The 21,067-nt window shown below is 52.0% G+C and overlaps 4 protein-coding genes across 6 annotated transcripts in view; 2 read left to right on the forward strand and 2 right to left on the reverse strand.

Moving 5' to 3' along the window:
- The first annotated feature begins 2,741 nt into the window (after positions 1–2,741).
- DEDD (death effector domain containing) lies at positions 2,742–5,977 on the forward strand. The gene is made up of 4 exons (XM_077760087.1): positions 2,742–2,990; positions 3,159–3,266; positions 3,645–3,791; positions 4,791–5,977. Exons 1-4 carry the CDS (start codon positions 2,750–2,752, stop codon positions 5,165–5,167), a joined length of 873 nt encoding a protein of 290 aa, XP_077616213.1. The 5' UTR covers positions 2,742–2,749; the 3' UTR covers positions 5,168–5,977.
- A 279-nt stretch (positions 5,978–6,256) lies between these two features.
- Positions 6,257–9,300, reverse strand: NIT1 (nitrilase 1). 2 transcript variants are annotated; one of them, XM_077760089.1, is made up of 7 exons: positions 9,152–9,300; positions 8,465–8,563; positions 7,963–8,217; positions 7,727–7,830; positions 7,381–7,514; positions 7,085–7,210; positions 6,257–6,791 (listed from the first exon to the last, which is right to left on the reverse strand). In XM_077760089.1, coding segments are annotated over exons 1-7 (987 nt in total). In that variant the 5' UTR covers positions 9,154–9,300; the 3' UTR covers positions 6,257–6,524. The 2 variants fall into 2 exon arrangements, with proteins under 2 accessions (XP_077616215.1, XP_077616214.1); XM_077760088.1 differs by having other exon boundaries at positions 9,121–9,280.
- Positions 9,293–19,983, forward strand: PFDN2 (prefoldin subunit 2). Of its 2 annotated transcripts, none has more exons than XM_077760090.1 (4): positions 9,293–9,377; positions 19,028–19,116; positions 19,153–19,276; positions 19,675–19,983. In XM_077760090.1, the coding sequence occupies exons 1-4, from the start codon at positions 9,303–9,305 to the stop codon at positions 19,849–19,851; spliced, it is 465 nt and encodes a 154-aa protein (XP_077616216.1). In that variant the 5' UTR covers positions 9,293–9,302; the 3' UTR covers positions 19,852–19,983. The 2 variants fall into 2 exon arrangements, with proteins under 2 accessions (XP_077616216.1, XP_077616217.1); XM_077760091.1 differs by lacking the exon at positions 9,293–9,377 and adding an exon at positions 17,260–17,429.
- Positions 19,984–20,184: 201 nt separating this feature from the next.
- KLHDC9 (kelch domain containing 9) overlaps positions 20,185–21,067 on the reverse strand; it is a 1,097-nt gene continuing 214 nt past the window's right edge. The window contains exons 2-3 of the mRNA XM_077760017.1: positions 20,641–21,043; positions 20,185–20,465 (exon numbers count right to left, since the gene is read on the reverse strand). Coding sequence (XP_077616143.1) covers positions 20,299–20,465; positions 20,641–21,043 — 570 coding nt within the window. The 3' untranslated portion in view covers positions 20,185–20,298. The remainder of the gene's footprint in view (positions 20,466–20,640; positions 21,044–21,067) is intronic.

Genomic DNA, 21,067 nt, shown 5'->3' on the forward strand with positions numbered 1-21,067 from the left:
TCAGTAGGTTGTGAGTACTATGCCAGCCTCTATGCATTGCTAGGCACTGAGGATATAAAGGTGAATATGACTTAGTCCATCTCCACGAGTTGCTTAAGATGGGCTGGGATAATAAATACATGAGTGATTTTACAGTTTGATAAGGGGTTTAAAAGAAATACGCATGAGGTTCCAGGAGCACGGAAGGGGACTACGTATCCCAGCATGGAGGTGTGGAGACGAACTTGAAGATTATCTGAGCTGACCCCTAAAGGACGAGTAGGAGTTGGCCATGTGAAAATGAGCAGTGATGGGGCAGGGGATAGAAAAGTGAGAGGGGCATTCAGGCAAAGCCAGTAGAGACAGGGACAGAGGAATGGACTGCACGCTGTGTGTGAGCTATAAACAAATCGAGAATGGTAGAGAAAAAAAAGTGGGTTATGTATGAGGTTGGAAAGGTAGGCAGGGCCTCATCTCAGAAGGTTTGGTCTGTTGCGTGAGGGGAGTTTGGAGTGTCCTAGGTAAGGAGGGGGCTGGAGCTAAGTCTTAAGCAGAAAAGTGATGTGGTCAGTTGTGCATTTTACTAAAAAAAATTTTTTTTTAATGTTTGTTGATGTTAGAGTGTGAACAGGGGAGGGGCTGAGAGAGAGGGAGACACAGGCTCCGAGCTGTCAGCACAGAGCCTGATGCAGGGCTCAGACTCACAGACTACAAGATCATGACCTGGGCCAAAGTCAGACACTTAACCCACTGAGCGCCCCATGTGCCCCTCAGTTGTGCATTTTAGGTAGCCAATGCAGCTGGATGTGAGGAATGGATTAGGTGGGTGAAGATTGGTGGGCGGGGGAGCCCTTGAAAGACTGTTGCCGTAGTCCAAGTGAGAGATCATCAGGACCTGAACCGGGGCAGGGGCAGTGGATTTAAGATGTATTTAGGTGTAGCTTCAACAGGAACCTATAATGAGTCGGGTGATTGGGGCTGTGGTTTGGTGGAACAGTATTTGGGCAGTGCGTGTGTGATTAGCGTGGATGTTGAAACCTGGGGACTTCAGGCTTGGTTACTGGCTGGTCATTGACGTTACCCCGCTTGATGGTGAAACTTAGTGAATCAAACATCGAATTATAGGGGCACCTGGGGGGCTCAGTCGGTTGAGCGTCTGACTCTTGATTTTGGCTCAGGTCACGATCTCACGACTGTGAGCTCAAGCCCTGCGTCAGGCTCTGTGCTGAGCGTGGAGCCTGCTTGGGATTCTCTGTCTCCCTCTCTCTCTGCCCCTCTCCTCGTGCTCTCTCTCTCAAAATAAATGTGAAAGAAAAAACATTATGGGGTGAATGTTGGGCTACTGTCGGTCGTTGCAAGGGGGTGGGCAAATGATAGCCACGAGGAAGGCGTAGAAGGGGGTGTACATCCAAATGCTGCGCGAGCATCATTGGTGAGGACACTGGCAAGAGAGGGTCACAAGAAGGCTCAACGTAGGCGCTTAGTAATGTTTGTTGGTTTAAATCTGTGAGTTTTGGTGAATATTGTTGGCTACCCTCCTGCACAGTTATGCCTTTGAACTTGGTTGGATTGCGGGAAGTATGAGGATAAGATTCACGGGGGATGGATCTGGGCTGCAGAGGTCAAGGATGCTTATGTCTTTAAAATCTCTTTCATGGTTATTGACACAGCAGTTTCACATGTAATTTCTAATTGGATTCTTAACAAGCCCGAGGAGTAGTTTCATTTTTGTAGATGGGGGACAGTGACTTTGAAGTTTAGTGACTTGCCTAAAGTCACACAGCTACACAGCTTGTTCATGATACAGGCAGAATTAAAACTACCTAAAGATTTTCAGTTACCCTACTGTCTGTAAGTTCTGCTCCTGCAGCTTCCATATTAGTTAAGAGTGAATTCTTGGGGCGCCTGGGGGGGTGCTCAGTGGGTTAAGCATCTGACTTCGGCTCAGGTCATGATCTCACAGTTCATGAGTTTGAGCCCCGCGTCGGGCTCTGTGCTGACAGCTCAGAGCCTGGAGCTGCTTCAGATTCTGTGTCTCCCTCTCTCTTGCTCTCCCCCTTGTTTGTGCTCTTTCTCAAAAATAAACATTTAAAAAAAATGAATTCTCTACTTTTGTCAGGCTTGCCTACATTTAAGAGGTGAGATGGGGGGTAGAAGGGAGAGCACAGGGGACCAAAAGTAGTATTTGGGGGTGCAGGGGAAGAATCGGGGTAACATCTAATAGCAATTCCTGCTGAACATGCAGCCCTGAAATTGCATGTAACACCCTCGGGGAACGCGACCCCGTTTTCCAGCAGGGTAGCAGCTGTTGGATGTGGAGGGCGCGAGGCTGTATTTTTCAATGAACACTTTTTTTTTTAATTTCTAGGAGAGAGAGAGAGAGAGACAGCGTGAGCAGGGGAGGGTCAGAGAGAGAGGGAGTCACAGACTGAAACAGGCTCCAGGCTCTGAGCTGGCAGTCAGCACAGAGCCCGACGCGGGGCTCAAACCCACGAACCGCGAGATCATGACCTAAGCGAAAGTCGGACACTTAACCGACTAAGCCACCCAGGCGCCCCAATGAACACTTTTTAAAATTTAATAAAACCTGACTCAGCGTTGCCCCGCGCCAGGCACTGTGTGAGGCACTGGACAGAGGGGAGCGAGTAAGACCCGTCCATGTCACTGGGTGGCTCACAGGCCCTTTGCTCATCCCTGCAGCGGAGCGGGGCTCGCGGCCGCCGAGCGGGGCCTCCGGACGGCGCCGCGCACCCAANACAGCCTGCACCGCATGTTCGACATCGTGGGTGCCCACCTGACACACAGGGACGTGCGCGTCCTCTCTTTCCTCTTTGTTGATGTCATCGATGACCACGAGCGCGGCCTCATCCGAAACGGACGCGACTTCTTACTGGCGTTGGAGCGCCAGGGCCGCTGCGACGAGAGTAACTTCCGCCAGGTGCTGCAGCTGCTGCGGATCATCACCCGCCATGACCTGCTGCCCTACGTCACCCTCAAGAGGAGACGGGCTGGTGAGGGTGCCTGGAGGGCCGGCGGGCTCAGGGAAGTGTGTGGGGGGCTGGTGGTGCTGGGTAGAGGCAACAACCCTGGGGGCTCCCTGGGAGGAGTTAGGAGGCTCCTTGGAGGGTTGGACCACAAGGGGGGTGCCTCTCTTCCTGAAGGACTCCCTCCCCTCCTAGTGTGCCCCGATCTTGTAGACAAGTATCTGGAGGAGACGTCGATTCGCTATGTGACCCCCAGAGCCCTCAGTGATCCAGAACCGAGGCCTCCCCAGTCCCCTAAAACAGGTAAGAACATGTGAACTCCTCCAAATTTTCCTGGAGCATCTGACTCTCGACCTCGGGGTTGAGGTCAAGCCCTATTTTGGGAATAGAGCTCACTTAAAAAAAAAAAAAAAAGCCACCAAATTGATCATGTTCCCAGCTTTGCCAGCCCGCATGAAGGGCACTGGGTCTCTCTCGCCAGCAGCTAGCCCTACAAAAATTGGGTGCGGTGTTAATGCCTCACCTGTGTCCTGTGATCGTCCCCACATTGTGTCCTCCTCTTGGGTCGTGTTACTGATACGGGTTTTAGTGCTAAGTCGTAAGTGATTCCTTCCTCATTCCAAGAGAAGGGCGTGCATTTCTACTTTGACCCCGCTCTGTTTTCCCCTTTCCCCTGCTCAGTGCCTCCCCACTACCCTGTGGTGTGCTGCCCCAGTGCGGGCCCTCAGATGTGTAGCAAGCGGCCAGCTCGAGGGAGAGCCACGCTTGGGAGCCAGCGAAAACGCCGGAAGTCAGTAACGCCAGATCCCAAGGAAAAGCAGACATGTGGTGAGGAAGTTGAAGGGTTCTAGATGCAGAGTGGACCGGAGGGGGGAGCACGGAGAACTGCTGAGACCCCGGGCAGTTTAGGCTATCTAGTGCCAGGCTCATGTCGAACGGGTGAATGATTTAGTGGGATTGAATCGCTTCATCTCTGGAGAGAGAATTCCTCGGTCTTTGTGACAGAGTCCATTTCACGGCTTTCTAGTTAATACGAGATCAGAGGGATGCTGGTACAACCTCCTTACCTTAGGGTGGACCAACTTTTGATCGAACACGAAAACGAACTTGTGTGCCTGGGGCGCCTGGGTGGCTCAGTCGGTTCAGCGTCCGCCTTTTGCTCAGGTCACAATCTCAAAGTTCATGAGTTGGAGCCCCAGCTGTGCTGACAGCTCAGAGCCTGGAGCCTGCTGTGGGTTCTGTGTCTCCCTCTCTCTCTGCCCCTCCCCCGCTCACGCTTTGTCTCTCTCTCTCTCTCAAAGAAAACATTTAAAAATATATTTAATGGGGCGCCTGGGTGGCTTAGTCGGTTAAGCGTCTGACTTTTGCTTAGGTCATGATCTCGCGGTTCGTGGGTTCGAGCCCCGCGTCGGGCTCTGTGCTGACTGCCAGCTCAGAGCCTGGAGCCTGTTTCAGTCTGTGACTCCCTCTCTCTCTGACCCTTCCCTGCTCACGCTGTCTCTCTCTCTCCTAGAAATAAATAAAACATTAAAAAAAAAAAAGTAAAAATATATTTAAAAAAAGTAAAAACAATTAAGTGAACGTGTGTGCCTGTTAGGAAATTATTGCCTGGAAGCAGGGTGCTGCTTGTGAGGGATAGCGATGCCCCGGGCCCGGGCCTGGGCCATTTCAGGGGAACTTGCGTTCAGGCAGGGATTTCAGGGGTGCGCAGGAGACCTGGTCCTGGGGCAGAGGGAGGACAGCTGTCAGGCTGGTCCTTCAGGCCGTCGGGCAGGGCTGTCAGCGCCCTCTCCGCAACCACTTGTGCGTGTCTGCTCTCCCCCACAGACATCAGGCTGCGGGTTCGGGCCGAATACTGCCAGCACGAGACCGCTCTGCAAGGCAACGTCTTCTCTAACAAGCAGGACCCGCTGGAGCGGCAGTTTGAGCGCTTTAACCAGGCCAACACCATCCTCAAGTCCCGGGACCTGGGTTCCATCATCTGTGACATCAAGTTCTCCGAGCTCACCTACCTCGACGCATTCTGGCGCGACTACATCAACGGCTCGCTCCTCGAGGCGCTCAAAGGTGTCTTTATCACAGACTCCCTCAAGCAGGCTGTGGGCCACGAAGCCATCAAGCTGCTGGTGAACGTGGATGAGGAGGACTACGAGCTGGGCCGGCAGAAACTCCTGAGGAACTTGATGCTGCAGGCACTGCCCTGACCCTTCCCCTCTCGCCTCTTGGGGGACGGATCCCACCGCCCACCTCTGGAGCTTACACACTGTTCTGGGGTTTGTTCTCTACCCTTCCGACCAATCACACCCCTGCCTTTTTTTTTTTTTTTAAAGGAAAAGACAAAGGAAAATGGAAGTGGTGTTCCCCACCCCTCCCTGCACCCACGTGCCTGGGCTTCCCGTTTCCCGTTTCCATGTTCCCGTCCCCTCCTGATGTGTGTCTCTACAGCCACCTTGCCACTGAGCCGTAAGACAAATGTAGAGGGAGAAGCAAAGTCTATAGGACATAGTCTTTGTAGGGGACCGAAGTGAACACTGCTTTCGGGTGCACTGCGTGGTCATCAGTACTTCTGGCTTTCTGAGGGCTCGTAAATTTTGTCTGCAAAAACCAAAGGGCTGAGTGAGGGAGCTGTGTGGAAGGTGGGACTCTGAAGTGTATTTTGGAAATTAATCACCACCCTCTCCCAAATTATAGAATTTTTAAAAAACGAAAGAAGCTGTGGCCCTTTCCACTCTCTCCCGGCCTCTGGTGCTGCTCCTCTCTGCCTCGTTTCCTCCATTCCATGGCTTGAAACCTCTGCCTGGTGTGGCTCTTCCCCCTCTTGTCAAACCCTCCTCAAGGGAGTCAGAGGTGAGAGGAGGAGGCCAGCCCGGTCCCCGCTCCCACAGAGGGGCAGGGGGCGCGCAGGGCGGATGGCAAAGGGGTTGCTGATAAAAATACACTCCCCCTGAAAAGGGGAAGGGGGAGTGTGAGACTTCCCTTCCATGTTTAAGTGAAAATAAATAATGTACCCTGCAGCCCCTTTCCCCTTTGCTTTCTTCTGGCTTGGGCGAAGGGCATTCTAGGTGACAGTGAAGTCATTCGGTACCCACTCCTCTCTCCTTTTTCCTCCCCCACTCTCTCCCCCACTCCCACGCCCAAGCCTGGGAGCGTGGGGCCGGGACATGCACTGAGTGTCGCACTTTGATTGGGGCAGAGAGGCATGTCCAAGGAGCCGGAGGCCTAGAACTGGAGTCCAGCCCAGCGGGTACAGCACCTCCTCCCCGTTCAGCTCCCAAAGGAGACGTCCAGACACAGACTTTCTGATGATTCTATTTTTTTCAATGCCAGTGCTGCTCAGCCCTCCGCATAACTTCAGTTTTCATGAAATAAACAGTGACTATAGAAAAATCCCACCTTTCTGAAACTGAAATCCGAGCTCAGGGGGAAGCTTCTTCTTTCCCAAGAAGCTGAGCCTGGGTCCCATCAAGAGAGTCGGGGCTCTCCAGGGGAGGGGAGCTGCGCCTGGGTCCGGCCACAGCCTGACCTGCTCACCACGGGGGTCCCCGCTCACAGAAGTCAGTCTTAAGCCAGCGGGTGGCCCAGACTGCCATAGAGGTCAGGCCTGCGGTGCTGGAACACAGGCAGGTGTTGGCGCAGCTGCCGAAGGTAACTGAGGTCGATCCGGGCAAGGCAGAGGCCTGGTCCTTCCGAGCAGCGGGCCACCACTGTTCCCCAGGGGTCCACCACCATGCTGTGGCCGTGACTTGCTCTCTTCTCGTGGTGGCGTCCACACTGTGCCGCTGCCACTACGTAGCACTGGGTTTCGATGGCACGGGCCCGCAGCAACACCTGGGGGGGAGGGGACGTGCGCTCACGTACGTACGCGGAGCGTCTAGTGGGGAACTGATAGGCGATGGACGTTCCAGGCCAGGCTACTCCTCGTGACCATGACCGTTCCGGTAATTGCCTCGGAATGATTTACCCATTAACTCTTCTTTAATGTGAGAGGCAGCAATCTAGGGAATGAACTTCTCTCTCCCTCAGTGGGAAGGGGAAGAAAATCTTTTCTTTGACTGGCGGGGCCAAGGGTGCAGAAGGAAGGTAAGAGGAGGCCCTTATGTTTCGAAGAGAGATCCTCTTACCTCCCAGTGGGCTGGGCCCGTAACAGATCCAAACGCTGAAGGGTAGGTGAGTATTTCTGCTCCAGCCTGAGCCAGTGCCAGAGAGAGTTCAGGAAACCGCATATCGTAGCAGATAGCTAGGCCAATCTGCAACGAAAAAGAGCCTGACACCCCCGTCCTGTTTGTCAGAGCACCTAGGCATTACCTCCCTACCCCGCTCCTTAGGGCTTTCCCTCTGTTACCACTTTCAGAGTGTTCCTCCTCTCCCGCCCCACTCTTGTTCCTGATCCCCCCCCTCCTCCTCTCACAGCTCCCACCTTGCCTGCTGGGGTGCTAACAGGACACTCCAGACTGGGCCCGGGAATAGTAGAGCTGCTCTCACGCATAGGCCCCTGCCCCGGAATCTCCACATCACACAGATGAGTCTTCCTGTAAGCGGCCACTACCGAGCCTGGAGTGAGAGAGAGGAGGAGGGCTCAGTGCTGGTGCTCTAGAAGCGCCCAACTTCGCTCCTCTCCTCCTAGGGAGTCCGTTTATAAGCTAGGATGCGAAGTACAACTACCCTTTGACCAAGGAAACAGAGTTGCGAAACAGTTCTGGAGGACCTTAAGTTTAGGTAGAAAAGCCTGGGAAGAGGGAGGCTGAAGAGTTCCAAAGTCTCACCCTTGTTGTCCAGAAGCACATGACAATTGTAGATTTTCTGCGTCTGCTCCCAGTCCGGACCTCGCTCGTGGAAACCACCCAAGGACAGCCAGAGTCCACACTCCCTGGGGGGGGGGGGGGGGGGGGGGGGGNGGGGGGGGGGGGGTGGAGGCAGCGATACGGACGACCCTCCCCTCTGGCAACTCAGGGACACTACCCAACAAAGAAACTACCTTTCCCTCCCCCTTTCCCGATACCTGGCAAGCTGGGTATATTCTCCTAAAAGGTTCCCACCCAGTGGCTCAGACAGGCGGAGCGTCTCGGCAGAGTCCCGTGCAATGAAGTCAAATGCCTCGGGCAGGAAAGCGAGGCAGGCACCCAGTCTGGCAGCCTCGCGAATGAGCTCTGCGCATGTTTGAAAGTTCTGCTGCTTGTCTGGTGTTGATGTTACCTGGCACACAGCCACCAGTGGCAGTTCCCGGGAAGAAGAGGAGATGGCCATGGCTCCGGGCCTGTGAATGGCACCGGCAGCACTCAGATTTCCCAGCAAGGGAAAATCTCAGTTCAATGATAAGGGTCTCAAAGTGGGAGGCGGGAGGGCTGGGCTGCCCTTTGATTTCTGCTCTTATAGGGCACAACGACCCACCGATGAAATGTTCTGTGGATGGTTGGTCCCCCAGCATTTGCCACCGTCTGGTCACTTAACAAACATTTACTGAGCATCTACTGAGGCACTGAAGACAGAACAAAACGTGTTACCTGGGCTGTGCACAAAGTACTGACGGTCGAGGGATCCGGAATCCGGGGCACAAAAGAAGGGACAGGAGCTGGTGAGGAGGCCTGATGATGAAGCCCAGCCTGAAGAAGGTGAGAAATCAGGACACCGGCCCCTCCCTCAAGCAGTACATTTCTAGGCTTCTCTGACTTCTCTCTCCATACTGTGGGGCCGAATCAGGGCCCTGCCAGTAAAAGCCCCTAAGTCTTCAAGACACTCTAAGTAAGTAATTATGGGCTACAGGAAGAGATCATAAAGTGGGAAGATGGAGGAAAGGGCTTTCCTGGGCACCTGAATACCTCGACTTTCAGCGATCTCAGATTAATGAAGCCATTTTCCTCGGCCAAACCTATCCGCGCTTCAAAAGTCATCTCCGTGAAACTTCCTTGTCCTTCCCAGCCTCTCTTCTTGACTGCGCACCTGCACAGCTTTACTGCCCCAAAGCAGATTTCCCCCCTGACCCTGGAATCTCCGGCGGGAAATTCACCTTCCCTCCTTTCCCACCACCCCGTGGTGGGCAGAGGGCACTGGCACCCAGACCCCAACCCGCGCCCCCACTCTCCGGTTAACCCGTCCTCTCCGCCTCTCCCAGGGGCAGTGTCTCTGTTGCACAAGTTAAAGCACCGCAGGCGGAATTCACCGCGGCCCGCAGGACAGGTGGTAGGTCCTACATGAAGACACAGCCAAAACCATCCGCAGGATCCGAACCGAAGAGCGGCCTGCAGCCAGGGACACCGGGGCGAGGGGGCGGCAACCTCCAGACCGGATGTGACGTACGACGGGGCGGAGCTGCGCAGGCCGGAAGCCCAGCAGGCGGCGAAGATGGCGGACAGCAGCGGTCGCGCCGGCAAGAGCAGCGGTAGCGGCGCGGGGAAAGGGGCGGTGTCGGCAGAGCAGGTGAGGAGCGGAGAACGCGGAGGAGGGCAGCCAGGCCGGGTCCGGCGTCGATGCGGGAAGAGGAGGGGAGCCCGTGGCTGGTGCAGGCCTCACTCCTGTCCCACCTTTGCGAGGCCGCCCAGAGAGGGGAGGGTCCTTGGAGAAGCCGGCCGAGCCCCCAGGGAGGGAGCAGAAGGGTTGGTGGGTGAAGGCCACGCCTCCCTTGGGGGCGTTGGGAGAGCCGGCCGGAGGCCAGAGCCCCGAGAGGCGGGGTGTGGGAGGATGCACACTTGTGAGGGGAGCTAGGCCGTCCCTTTGCCCACTTCTCCGCACCCTCAGACAGGATTGGCCGGGCAAGGCAGCTCGTAACGAATCCCAGAGGATTAGTCAACGGGCTGGTTGTGTGTGGTCGGTTACGTGACCCTGAAACCACGTTGACAGTCGCCCTCACTCTGCAGAGCCACGTGACTCACATACTCGAACAGTCTAGTGTTTCCCATGCTGTTTTGATTCGGGAGTCATTATAAGATTGAATTTCTTCAGCGACCAGAAACCCTTTTCTAAGCCGAGTTTGCATTTCCCCCAGTATCTAGCATCGCGAGACGTTTGATAAATAACTCAGCCTTTTGTGGCGTGGGAGCCATTTGCTAATAGTGAGGCTCGTGTTGAATAGGAGTGGGAAGAAAGCTACATGATTGAGAGGAAAACATAAACAAGAGCTCTTCTAATTACAGGTTCACTTATCAGTTATTTGTTGAACCGTTGCTACAGGCAAAGGTATCTGCATAAAGGTTTTTCAAATTGCTCCATTCAAAGAGCTCCTAGTAAACGTACACTACGAAATGCTAATATGAGGCAGAAGACGATAGTGCCGTGGGATCTTTGGGGGGAGGGGGAGAGAGAGAGTTTCTGCCCCGGGGGTGGGGGGAGCCGGGTGGAAAGGAAGAGAAAAGAAACCTAATACTTTCTGAGGGTCTGCCACGTGCAGGCCCTCTGCTGAGTGTAGGGAGACGTAGACCTTGTTTTCAAGTTAGCCCACAGACTCAGTATGCACAGTATATCACACAGGCCCGTCTTTATGGTAGGTAGCTAAGGGAGGGACCCCCTAAGGAGGAATGGGTGGGAAAGGGAAGCTGTGGTATAGTGGGGTGGCTCAGGGCGGAAGAAGTGCACTTGGGTTTGGCAGATCTGTGTTTGAATCACATTTCTACTGTTTATTTTGTATAGATGACCTCCCATGAGTGACTTCTCTCACCCTGCCCACCTGTAAAACCGCACTGGTGCAAGGGCCCCCGGGTGGCTTGGTCTGTGGGGCATCTGACTCTTGATGTTGGCTCAGGTCATGATCCTAGGGTCGGGGGATCGAGCCCCGAGTGGAGCTCCATGCCGAGCGTGGAGCCTGCCTAACATTCTCTCCATCTGCCCCGTGCGTGCACACATTCTAAACTAAAAATTATGTTTGATGGTACCTCATCACTGTTTCGATTATTAGGCAAAAATGTATGCAGAGTGTTTTTGCACAGTGACTGTAGTATGTGTTTAATAACTGCTAGGTCTTGGGTTGTTGTTCTTTTCCTCCTTCTGGAAGAGGTAGTCCTTCAAGTGAATTCTAAAGGATGAGAGGAGTTAGCCAAGCAAAGAAGGAAGTGGAGACTTTCCTAGGAAGAGGGAGTAAGGCACTTAAAAGCGCTGAGGTATAAAACTGCCTGGCATGTTTAGGGTGCAGGTAGACAAAGTACAGGATGAGGTGCAAGGTTTGAATGTGGAGACAAAGGGATAGAGGGGGTCTAGGATATTTCTCAGATCTCTGTCTTTGATGGATGCTGGTGCCATAGGGAATGTAGGGAGGTCAGAAACGTCTGGGAGGGAAAATGAGTTTATTTTCAGGGGTTGAGTTTGGGTTTCTTGTAGGACGTTCAAGTAGAGACATTTAGTAGTTGGTTTAATTTATAAATCTTGAGTTACAGAAATCCGAATCAGAGATGCAGATTAGAGAATTACAAGCTTATGAGTGGTAGAGCCATGGTTGTGGGTGAAATCATCGAGGGTTTGCACAGAAAGTGAAAAAAGAAGGCAGAACAAGGGCAGAGCTAGTATTTAAGGGGTTATGGAGAAAGAAAAGAACCCCTCAGAGAGGGCTGAACAGTTGTGGTAATTGGGTTCTGAGGCTGTTCTTGCTTAACATTCTGTGGCCTTTGTGTTCCAGAGAGAACTCTGGGTAAAAAAAAGAAGATTTATCAGGGCGCCTGGCTGGCCCACAGAGCACGTGACCCTTGATCTGAGGGTTCATGCGTTCAAGCCCCACGTTGGGCCTGGAGCTTACTTTAGAAAATGTGTGTGTGTGTGTGTGTGTGTGTGTGTGTGATTTCACTGCTGCAAACGTGTGCTACATATGTCCCTTATTAACAAGATAGAAGGAAGTAACACATCGTACTAGACCCTTTCCTTGTTTTATCTTCTGTTGATTTATTATGCCATTTGGATGGGTTATACCGTCTTCCCTTTGTAGGTAAGGACATTTGAGTTTCAGAGACTTTAGTTAACTTCCCCAAAGCCAGTAACTGGAAGAGCAGGGCTTTTACTGGATTGAGTGACTTGAGACTCAGACAGACCTATTTTTCCGTTTATACCGTGATCACATTAGAGGTATTTGAGCTGAGCCTGAAGGATTGGGTAGATTTGAACAGGTGGTAATGGAAATAGAATCTCAGGACTAGGATGAGAAGAGGAGAGCTAGGGAAAGCCCGGGCTGCCAGTGAGTGGTTAGTTTGCTAAATCATGAGGGGTAGGAAAGGTGTGGTGCTGAAAGCAAGCCGAGTGCATGGCAAAGAATTTGGAACTTTTTTTAAGTTTATTTTGAGAGGGAGACAGAGAGAGAAAGAGAACGAGAGCATGCAAGGGAGGGGCAGAGAGCGAGGGAGAGAAAGAATCCCAAGCAGGCTCTGCACTGTCAGCTCAGAGCCTGATGCGGGGGCTTGAATTCATGAACCGTGAGATCATGAACTGAACTGAAATCAAGAGCTAGAGGCTTAACTGACTGAGCCACCCAGGCGCCCCCGGGAGTTTGGAACTTTTTAATGTAAGCAGTCACAGAAGGACGTATGGTATACTGTTGGGGCTTTTTTTTTGTTTTTTTTTTGTTTTTTTGTTACATAAAATAAGACATGTTCATTGTGGGAAATGTAGAAAACACAGGAAAAAGTACAAAATAAATAAATTTACCCACGAGCCTACTTTCCGAAGGTAACCATTATTACCATTTTGGAGTGTATCTTTTGATCTACTTCAAAGGAGGCTTCTCCCCCTCTTTCATGTTTTTGTATATGTGTGTGTAGATGGAGAGGGACGATGTGTGTTCTTTACATGTTAACGTATTCTGTGATATTATCATTATACCGTATATACCATCTTGTAATCTGCGCCTTAAGCCCAGCGTATGACGAGCATTTTTCTGTGTCATCCAAGTGTTAGGAAAATTAAATTACCAGCAGCGTATAGGATGAATTTGGAGAGTCCCGAAATAGGGAGATAATTCGGAAGACTACAGGAGTAGTTTAGACAAGAGATAAGGAAGGCTCGAACGAGGATGATGTCAGTGAGCCTAGAAAACTGCTGAGGTAGATGCAGTCTGGCAGGGGTTGCGATAAAGCTGCGTTCAAAGGTGAAGCCAGGTTTTCTGCCTGGAGGGCTCCGGTGGGGTCATTAGCAGAAATAGGGGAGACGAGGAAAGAAACAGTTTAAAACGGGGTGAAAGATGATCAGTTCGGCTGTGAATGCCCCGAGTTTAAAGTTCCTGTAGGACAGTTACGTGGGAATGTTTGGTGCTAATAGTTACCATTTGTTGACAGTCTGTTTTCTGCCAGATACTGTCCTAAGTTCTTAGTGTAACTAAATGATCTTCACGAACATCCTAGGAGACGGATACTAACCCTAATGTTATTGGTGAAGAAACTGAGATTCCAAAAAGAGGCAACTTGCTCCTGGCTTTGACTTAGACTTTGAAGCCACTTCTGACTGACTTCCGAGCCCTTCCTCTAACTTGGAGATACGGGTCTAGAATTTCTGAGGCCTGGGTTTGCCGGCAGCGGAGCGAAGGCAGTTGTTGGAACCACAGGGGTAGCTGAGAGTACCGACCGAAGTAGCGCAGGTCATAAAGGGACAAGCGCTATGGGTCTTAGGTCCTCCTCCATTGTGGGGGTGAGAGGGCGAGCCTCAGGAGGGGGACGGAGCGTTAGGACAGGCTGGAGAACCCATGGACCGAAGGGTCGTACGTGACTCCGGCGCTGGACACTGGTCTCAGTGCTGCCCTGAGGCAGGGGTTCTCCGCTTGCCGGGCCCTGTCCCCGGGAGAGCTGTGGCAAGGCCTGGAGACAGTTTTCACTGCCACAAGCCGGAGTTGCTGCTGGCTTTTAGCAGGTGCGAGCAGGGAGGTTGCTAANGTTTGGAAACCCTGCTTTCTGGTGTATTAACTCCCGTTTTATAAATGAGGAAACCAAGAGAAGTTAGGTAACTTGGTCATACAGCAAAACGGGGCTATGAACCCGTCCTGTTGGGCTCAGAAGTCTGGACCAGCCCCACCACACCACGCTGCGACTTACAGGAAGAGTTCCAAAGAAGCAGAGTGAAAACAGAAAACATTGTTGGGTTAGGCAGAAGGCCATTCATGATCTTTGAGAAGTTAGCTTAATAAATAATAATACTTTAATAACTAGAATAGATACAAAGCAATTTATAAAAAAAATTTTTTTTTTTTTTAATTGCTGAGAGAGAGACCGCGTGAGCAGGGGAGGGTCAGAGAGAGAGAAGGAAACACAGAATCTGAAACAGCCTCCAGGCTCTGAGCTGGCTGTCAGCACAGAACCCGATGCGGGGCTCGAACCCACAAACCGTGAGATCATGACCTGAGCCGAAGTCGGACACTCAACCGACTGAGCCACCCAGGCACCCCAGAAAACAATTTAAAGTGGGTTGGGAATGAATGCGAGGTGAGAAAGTCGAGGCAGTGAGTATAGACTAGTCTAAAAAAGGATGAAGGGGTGACTGCATGGCTCAGTCGGTTGAGTGTCCCACTCTTTTTTTTTTTTTTAAATGTTTTATTTTATTTCTAGGAGAGAGAGAGAGAGACAGCGTGAGCAGGGGAGGGTCAGAGAGAGAGGGAGTCACAGACTGAAACAGGCTCCAGGCTCTGAGCTGGCAGTCAGCACAGAGCCCGACACAAGGCTCAAACCCGCGAACTGCGAGATCATGACCTAAGGGAAAGTCGGACGCTTAACCAACTAAGCCACCCAGGCGCCCCGAGTGTCCCACTCTTGACCTCAGCTCAGGTCTTGATCTCAGAACTGTGAGTTGGGCCCCGCATTAGGCTCCCTGTGGGTGGTAAGCCTACTTTAAAAAAAAAAAAAAAAAAGATGAAGAGGAGTAATAAAGTAAAAAAGATGAAGAGGAGTAATAAAGTCAAAGCAGTTTTCTTTGATAGCTGAGGGTGTTTGTCAGGGAAAGGGTTAGGGTTAGGGGCACTGAAATGAAAAGAAGATACTTAGTGATACCCTATAAAATGCTTTTCCAGATGCATGCAGTCCTAATTCTTGACCTGTTATTCATTCTTCTGTGAACCAATAACAGTAAATATCCTGTAGGTAAGAAGACCAAAGGACATTTTGGAGATAAAGGTATTGATTGCAGATTTTTCCAAAAGTTACCAAAACTAGATGGTATTGATTAAACAAAAGAAAAAAGAAAACAAAAATAAATCATATGAAAATAGTGTGACTTTTTTAAGATTTTATTTTTTATTAAAAAATTGTTTTTTGTTTATTTTTGAGACAAAGGGAGCATGAGTGGGGGAGGGGCAGAAGGAGAGGGAGACACAGAATCTGAAACAGGCTCCAGGCCCTGAGCTGTCAGCACAGAACCCGATGCGGGCCCGAAGTCATGAACCATGAGATCATGACCTGAGCCCAAATCGGACGCTTAACGGGTTGAGCCACCCAGACACCCCAGGATTTTATTTTTTAAGTAATCGCTACACCCAATGTGGGCCTTGAACTCACAATCCCTAGATCAAGAGTCGCATGCTCTTCCAACTGAGCCCAGCCAGATGCCTCTAATTTGACCTCGATGAGAGGTGATGTATGACAAGCCAGGAATAATATGTCGGTAGGAAAGGGTCCTTAAAGCTCCACAGAGCCATACGGGCAGAGGTACCAGTTCCGCAGCTCGCTGTGTTATTTACACATCTGCCCTCTCTCTCTTCCCCCTCTCCTCCTCTCCCCCTCCATCTCTCTCCACCATCCTTGGTCTACTAAAGGTCCAGGTCTTATACTGTGTTTTTGTTTTAGAATTCATGGGATAGAGTCTAGCAGAGCGCCTGGCACATAGTAGTGGTCTTTTGCTTACAAACCTTGGAAGGAAGGTGCAATACTGTAGAACTATGGAAAAAACAGATATTTAAAAAGAGGTTGCAGGGGCGCCTGGGGGGCTCAGTCAGTCTGGCTTCGGCTCAGGTCATGATCTCACGGTTCTTGAGTTTGAGCCCCGCGTCGGGCTCTGTGCTGACAGCTCAGAGCCTGGAGCCTGCTTCGGATTCTGTGTCTCCCTCTCTCTCTCTGCCTCTTCCCCTGCTTGTTCTCTGTCTCTCTCTCTCAAAAAGAAACATTAAAAAAATTTTTTTAAAGAGGTTGCATTTGCACATTTAAAATTTCAAAGAAGACAACAGTAAAGATCACATTGGAAATGCACTAAAATTGGAAAGCTTTTCTACCGAAATATTTAAGGACTTGATACGTATTTATATGTGAACACACAGAAAGGGTTAACATGTGGAATGTATTAACTTTATTGTGGCAGACATTTCACAATACATACATATATTAAATCATAACGTTGTAGACCTTAAAGTTACACAATGTAATATGTCAATTATACGTCAGTAACGGGGGGCAGAAAAAGAAAACCATGTCCTGTATAAAATTGTTAGTGCCAATTATAAGAATGTAAAGAGCTCTGTATAGTTGCCAGGATTGAAGTTACTTTTGACTAGGATAAACAGTTGGTATTTTAGTTTAATTGGGTTCTTTTTCAGTCTGTTTCCATGTAAGAGGCGGTGTTAGTAGGGCCGAGAGAATCAGCACTGACCTAGCTGTCCCTTCTCCCGCCAGACGACGTCAGGAGGATGGGGAGTAAGGGAGCGAGGAGGAAAAGTAAGTCTGGCCATCAGGGAGAAGGCCGATAGACAAGTTGTGTGTTAAGAGAAGAACATGCGAATACATCACAGCCTTTCTGTCTTCATGGGCAGGTTAATAGCGGCTTATTTTGCATCTAGTTTACAATTAGGTTACAGTTAGCTGCTAAGAGATTTCATTTCCTTAAAGTGCACCAGTGGCTGAAATTTTCCATAATAACTGTGGATAACTCATACATTTAAACTACTTATTTTAGTTTGACGTTTGATTAAAAGTTCATAAACTGGACCAAGAGGAAGTAGGGGGTGTTAATTAGCAAGAATGTTTGAAGAAAAACTGGAGTTAAAAAAAAATCTCTTTTTGACTTTAGTTGTGTTAAATTCGTGGTTGAAAAGTCGAGTTTACTAATTACTAAGGAAAGTAAGTTTAGGCCTCAGAAATTTTAGACCCTTAAGCTGATTTCATTAATGTGTTTAACAAAATACATCAGAAGAGAGGCTCATTCGGATGCTAGGAGGGCATCTAGAATCCGGTTTAGGTGTGGAATTTCCTTAGAGGAAATTACTTTGATCCTATGACACGGACAGTGGAGGAAAAGCTAACCGTAGATGGAATAGTTGGGCACCGGCCATGGGGGTGAAGGACAACGGCTCATAGTTGAGTTCGATGTCAGAGCATTTGCTGCAGCGAGTGAGTGAAGTGCGTGGCGATGGAAGGTTGGTGGCCGAGAGGAGGCAGCATCCCGCTGGAGCCACAGGGTCCTGGTCAGACTTACTCCTTGCCTCCAGAGCAGGAAAAGGGATGCAGGGGTGGCACAGGGCAGCCAGCCGGATCTTATGAGCTGTAGATGAGGCTTGTGGAGGGAGCGACAGAAGGAAAGGTCCTAGTGAAGGTGAGGCGGTTCTCTGGCGGCCATGAGCCTGCACAGGATGTGGGTGGGAGTGAGAGACTGGGTGCGGTCTGAGTGGGTGGGCCCGCTGCTCTCAGCTGATCAGGAAGGGCCAAGGGCGCACTGGGGCTTTGGGGAGAGGGCCGTGACCATAGTCAGCTGTCTGCGAAGCCCTTTCCTAACTAGCCCACGCGATACGGCAGCGCTGTGAGGTGGGGACCCTGTGTGCTTCACGGGTGAGAGAACTACGGCCCAGAGAGGGTAACCTGGTTCTCAGTTCTGGATGCACATGAGAATGATGTGGGAGCGTTAGAAATATGGAGGCCTGGGCCTCACTCACCCAGTGATTGTGGACTTGTGCAGAGGCTCCCCCATTCATGTGTTAACAGTGCTCTCCTGGGGATTCTAACACGTTACCGGGGTTGAGAACCATAGGGTTAAATGTCCAAGGACATAGAGCCAGTATGTGGCAGAGACAAAACTTGAACCTGGTTTTTTTTTTTTTTTTTGGTCTCTGGGCCCGGTGTTTTTCTCCCCCCCCCCCCCCACTCCCACCATTTTCTTTCCTCGTTACATTTTCTACCTTTTATCTGATACTTCTTTCCAACACAGCCCTCAGAGCCCTGTACTGAAGGTGATGGTGGCAGTGATTTTAGTGCCCAGTCTGGTTTTCACACTGTTTTAAGTTCCTTCTGCTGTTTCTGGGGAACAAGGAGCTGGTAGTAATCATTTCTCTAGGCCTTAATGGAAGTTGCATCTTACACCTCTTTTGCCCCCGGTGCTCCGCGTTTCTCATCCTTCAGGCTTCAGTAAGGCGCTCTCTCAGGAAGCCTGTGTTAGTTAGGGATTCTAGGCTACAGAAATGGACTCTAATCAATTTTTTTTTTTTAAGTAGTGTTTTGGAAGGATAGTAGGTAGTTCACAGAATTGAACACCATGAAAAGAAAGGTTAAATAACTGGGTCATACCAAATTCAAGAACTAGGGCAGCTTTGGGGATTTCAGGAGGAGGAATGGAGAATCCTCTCTGCAGGACAAGTAGTTTTCGCCCGGCTGTCTTCCGGACCGGTTTCTCTCTACTCCCCAAACCAGCCCCTGTACGCAGACTCTGGTCTAGAACAGGCCACTGCCCTTGTGGTCAGGGGCCAAGGGTCCTGTGAATCGTAGCCCCACAGGCACCCCCTGAGCTAAGGCGGGGGGGGTTTCCCCTGTGGGAGGAGTGCTGGGCAGAGCTGAACAGGACTTCCTCACTGGAGAGTCTTTCCCGACAGTCTTCTTTCCCTGCAAGTCTAAGCGTCCCTGCAGGCGCCCCAGTGGCTTTCCACCCGCCCTGAGTTACAGATGCCTGTTCCTCAGCCCGCGGTGGGCGGTGGGCAGTGGGCTGCAGGAGCGACTGCAGAGCTCACACTGTGCGGGCAGGTGCGCGCTCTCGCCAGTTAGTGAATGCCTTCCAGGCAGGCTGAGGGTAGAAATGACAGTGGGTTCTATTCCCTTTCCAATGGGGGGGTGGGGGGCGTCCACAGCTCTCCATCCTGCCTTGCTTCTTGGCCCTCTGCTGTGTCCCCGTCTCCTCCCTCACTTAACCCCTTCTCACCTGCCAAGGTTATTGCGGGCTTCAACCGCCTCCGACAGGAACAGCGGGGCCTGGCATCCAAAGCAGCGGAGCTGGAGATGGAGTTGAATGAGCACAGGTGAGGAAGCAGGGGAGGCGCACGCGGGANCCCCAGCCTGGTGATCGACACCCTGAAGGAGGTGGACGAAGCCCGCAAGTGCTACCGCATGGTTGGAGGCGTGCTGGTGGAGCGGACGGTCAAGGAGGTGCTGCCCGCGCTAGAGAACAACAAGGAGCAGGTGAGCACGAATCCCTGCCTGGAAGCTCCGGGCAGCGGAGGGGTGGGGGAGGGGAGGCCCGGGGCCGGGACTGTGGTGGAGTCCTCTCTGTGTCCAGCGTAGACCTCAGACCCCAGCCCCAAGATCAACAGTCACGTGCTCTACTGACCGAGCCAGCCAGGCGCCGCGTGGAGCGGCATTTTAAAAATAAACAGCCCAAGTGGTTCTTACGTGCATTAAAGTCGTACCCCGTTGAGTTCGAGAAAGGCATCCTTTCAGTGTCTGGGCTCTACTGTTCGCACTTGGTAAAAGGTGAGGTTAGAGGCATCCTCTCCCCTTCACGCCCCCAACTACAGTCGTCCGGGCGGGGGGGCCGGGCTCCTGAAACCCTCCTCCAACCCCTGTCGCTCGCTCCCCAGATACAGAAGATCATTGAGACGCTTACACAGCAGCTGCAGGCAAAGGGAAGAGAGTTAAACGAGTTCCGGGAAAAGCACAACATTCGGCTCATGGGGGAAGACGAGAAGCCCGCAGCCAAGGAGAGCTCGGACGGCGCGGGGGCCAAGTCCACCTCGGCCGGCGTGCTGGTCTCCTAGGGGCCGAGGCCCCTGCGCGTTTTTTCTACCCCGACTCCCACCTCTTCTAAGTTCTCTTTATTGTTATTATTATTATTTTCTCTGCTATTGTAATATTTTTTTGTTAATTAAATGTTTTGGTCAGAATGCTTAGCTCTAGCCTCCAGCTTTCTCCCAGTTTTAGGGGCGGGACCTGCCTGAGGCACGGAAAAGCGTGTGATTTGTGCGGTTTGGGTCCATCAGGCTAATGGCTCACAGTTTCAGAGGAGGCCCCCGATTTTATCCTCTTCCTTGCAAATAAAGATGCGTCTCCTTATTCACTCCCCTCCCCCCACAAAGATTCAGAGACCAGTGTTGACTCTCAGATTGGAATTTAATAAGCATGTGAAACGAGGCAGAGCGCTCTGGTGGCCGAGCTCCCCGAGTCTGCAGCAAAACAGCGGACGCCAGGTGTCTGGGCGCCGTTCTTTAGGCAAAAAGGTCCAGGATGCAAACCTGCGGGCTGGGCGTCCTGCCGTCCTCGCCAAAACCCCCAACCAGGTAAAGCTGGTCGTTCCAGAGGCAGGTGCGGTGGCCCACGCGCTTCAGCCCTGGGTCCGCGCAGGGGAAGCGGAACCACGAAGGCGGAGACCCGCCTGCCGGGGAAAAGCAGAGGGCGCGCGGGGAGGCGCTGGCGTCGTGGCGCCCGGGGTCCTCACGAGACCTGCCCCTCCTGCCCGTTCTTCCTTCGCCCTGCCCGTCACTCTGACCTCTTTGGGCGTCTGCGGGTTCCCGTGGTCTTCCCCCCTCCCCCCCTCCTCCCCCCCAACNGGGTGTCATAGATGTACAGGTCGTTGCAAACGGCTTCCCGGGCTCTGGTCAGCGTTTCTCCGCCGAACAGCACGGCAAAGGGCCCCACCACGGAGCAGGAGTGGTGCCGCAGGCCCCGCGGCCCCTGCCGGGACCCCTGCCCAGTGCCCACGAGCCTGGCAAGCNGCTCCCCGTGATCCCAGTGCCCGGCGACTTCTGGGTCTGCCGAGCCGCAGCCCCCAAACAGCACGAGCTGGTGGCCCGGGCGGGGCCCCCGAGTTTGGAGCAGGGCGGCGCAGTGACCCGAGCGGGAGGCTGTGTGGCAGGCCTCTTCCTTGTAGCTGTGGACATGCGGGAGTTCGGGCCGGAGTTGGGTTTTCTGGAAAATACTGCGCTGTACTGCCCTTCCCCCAGCCCCTGTCTCCTGTGGCAAGCCAAGGAAGGAGGC

Source organism: Crocuta crocuta, unplaced genomic scaffold, assembly GCF_008692635.1.
Source record: "Crocuta crocuta isolate KB4526 unplaced genomic scaffold, BGI_CrCroc_1.0 scaffold133, whole genome shotgun sequence".
NCBI classification, from domain to species: domain Eukaryota; kingdom Metazoa; phylum Chordata; class Mammalia; order Carnivora; family Hyaenidae; genus Crocuta; species Crocuta crocuta.

Coding starts and splice junctions, on each gene's coding strand:
- DEDD (XM_077760087.1), top strand. CDS start 2,750: ATGTTCGACATCGTGGGTGCCCACCTGACACACAGGGACGTGCGCGTC. Junction 2,991..3,158: donor CCTCAAGAGGAGACGGGCTG/GTGAGGGTGCCT, acceptor CTCCCCTCCTAG/TGTGCCCCGATCTTGTAGAC. Junction 3,792..4,790: donor CAAGGAAAAGCAGACATGTG/GTGAGGAAGTTG, acceptor TCTCCCCCACAG/ACATCAGGCTGCGGGTTCGG.
- NIT1 (XM_077760088.1), bottom strand. CDS start 9,173: ATGGTTTTGGCTGTGTCTTCATGTAGGACCTACCACCTGTCCTGCGGG. Junction 7,515..7,726: donor TGTGCTTCTGGACAACAAGG/GTGAGACTTTGG, acceptor CTCTCACTCCAG/GCTCGGTAGTGGCCGCTTAC. Junction 6,792..7,084: donor CGGGCCCAGCCCACTGGGAG/GTAAGAGGATCT, acceptor CCTCCCCCCCAG/GTGTTGCTGCGGGCCCGTGC.
- PFDN2 (XM_077760090.1), top strand. CDS start 9,303: ATGGCGGACAGCAGCGGTCGCGCCGGCAAGAGCAGCGGTAGCGGCGCG. Junction 9,378..19,027: donor GGGCGGTGTCGGCAGAGCAG/GTGAGGAGCGGA, acceptor TCACCTGCCAAG/GTTATTGCGGGCTTCAACCG. Junction 19,277..19,674: donor TAGAGAACAACAAGGAGCAG/GTGAGCACGAAT, acceptor CTCGCTCCCCAG/ATACAGAAGATCATTGAGAC.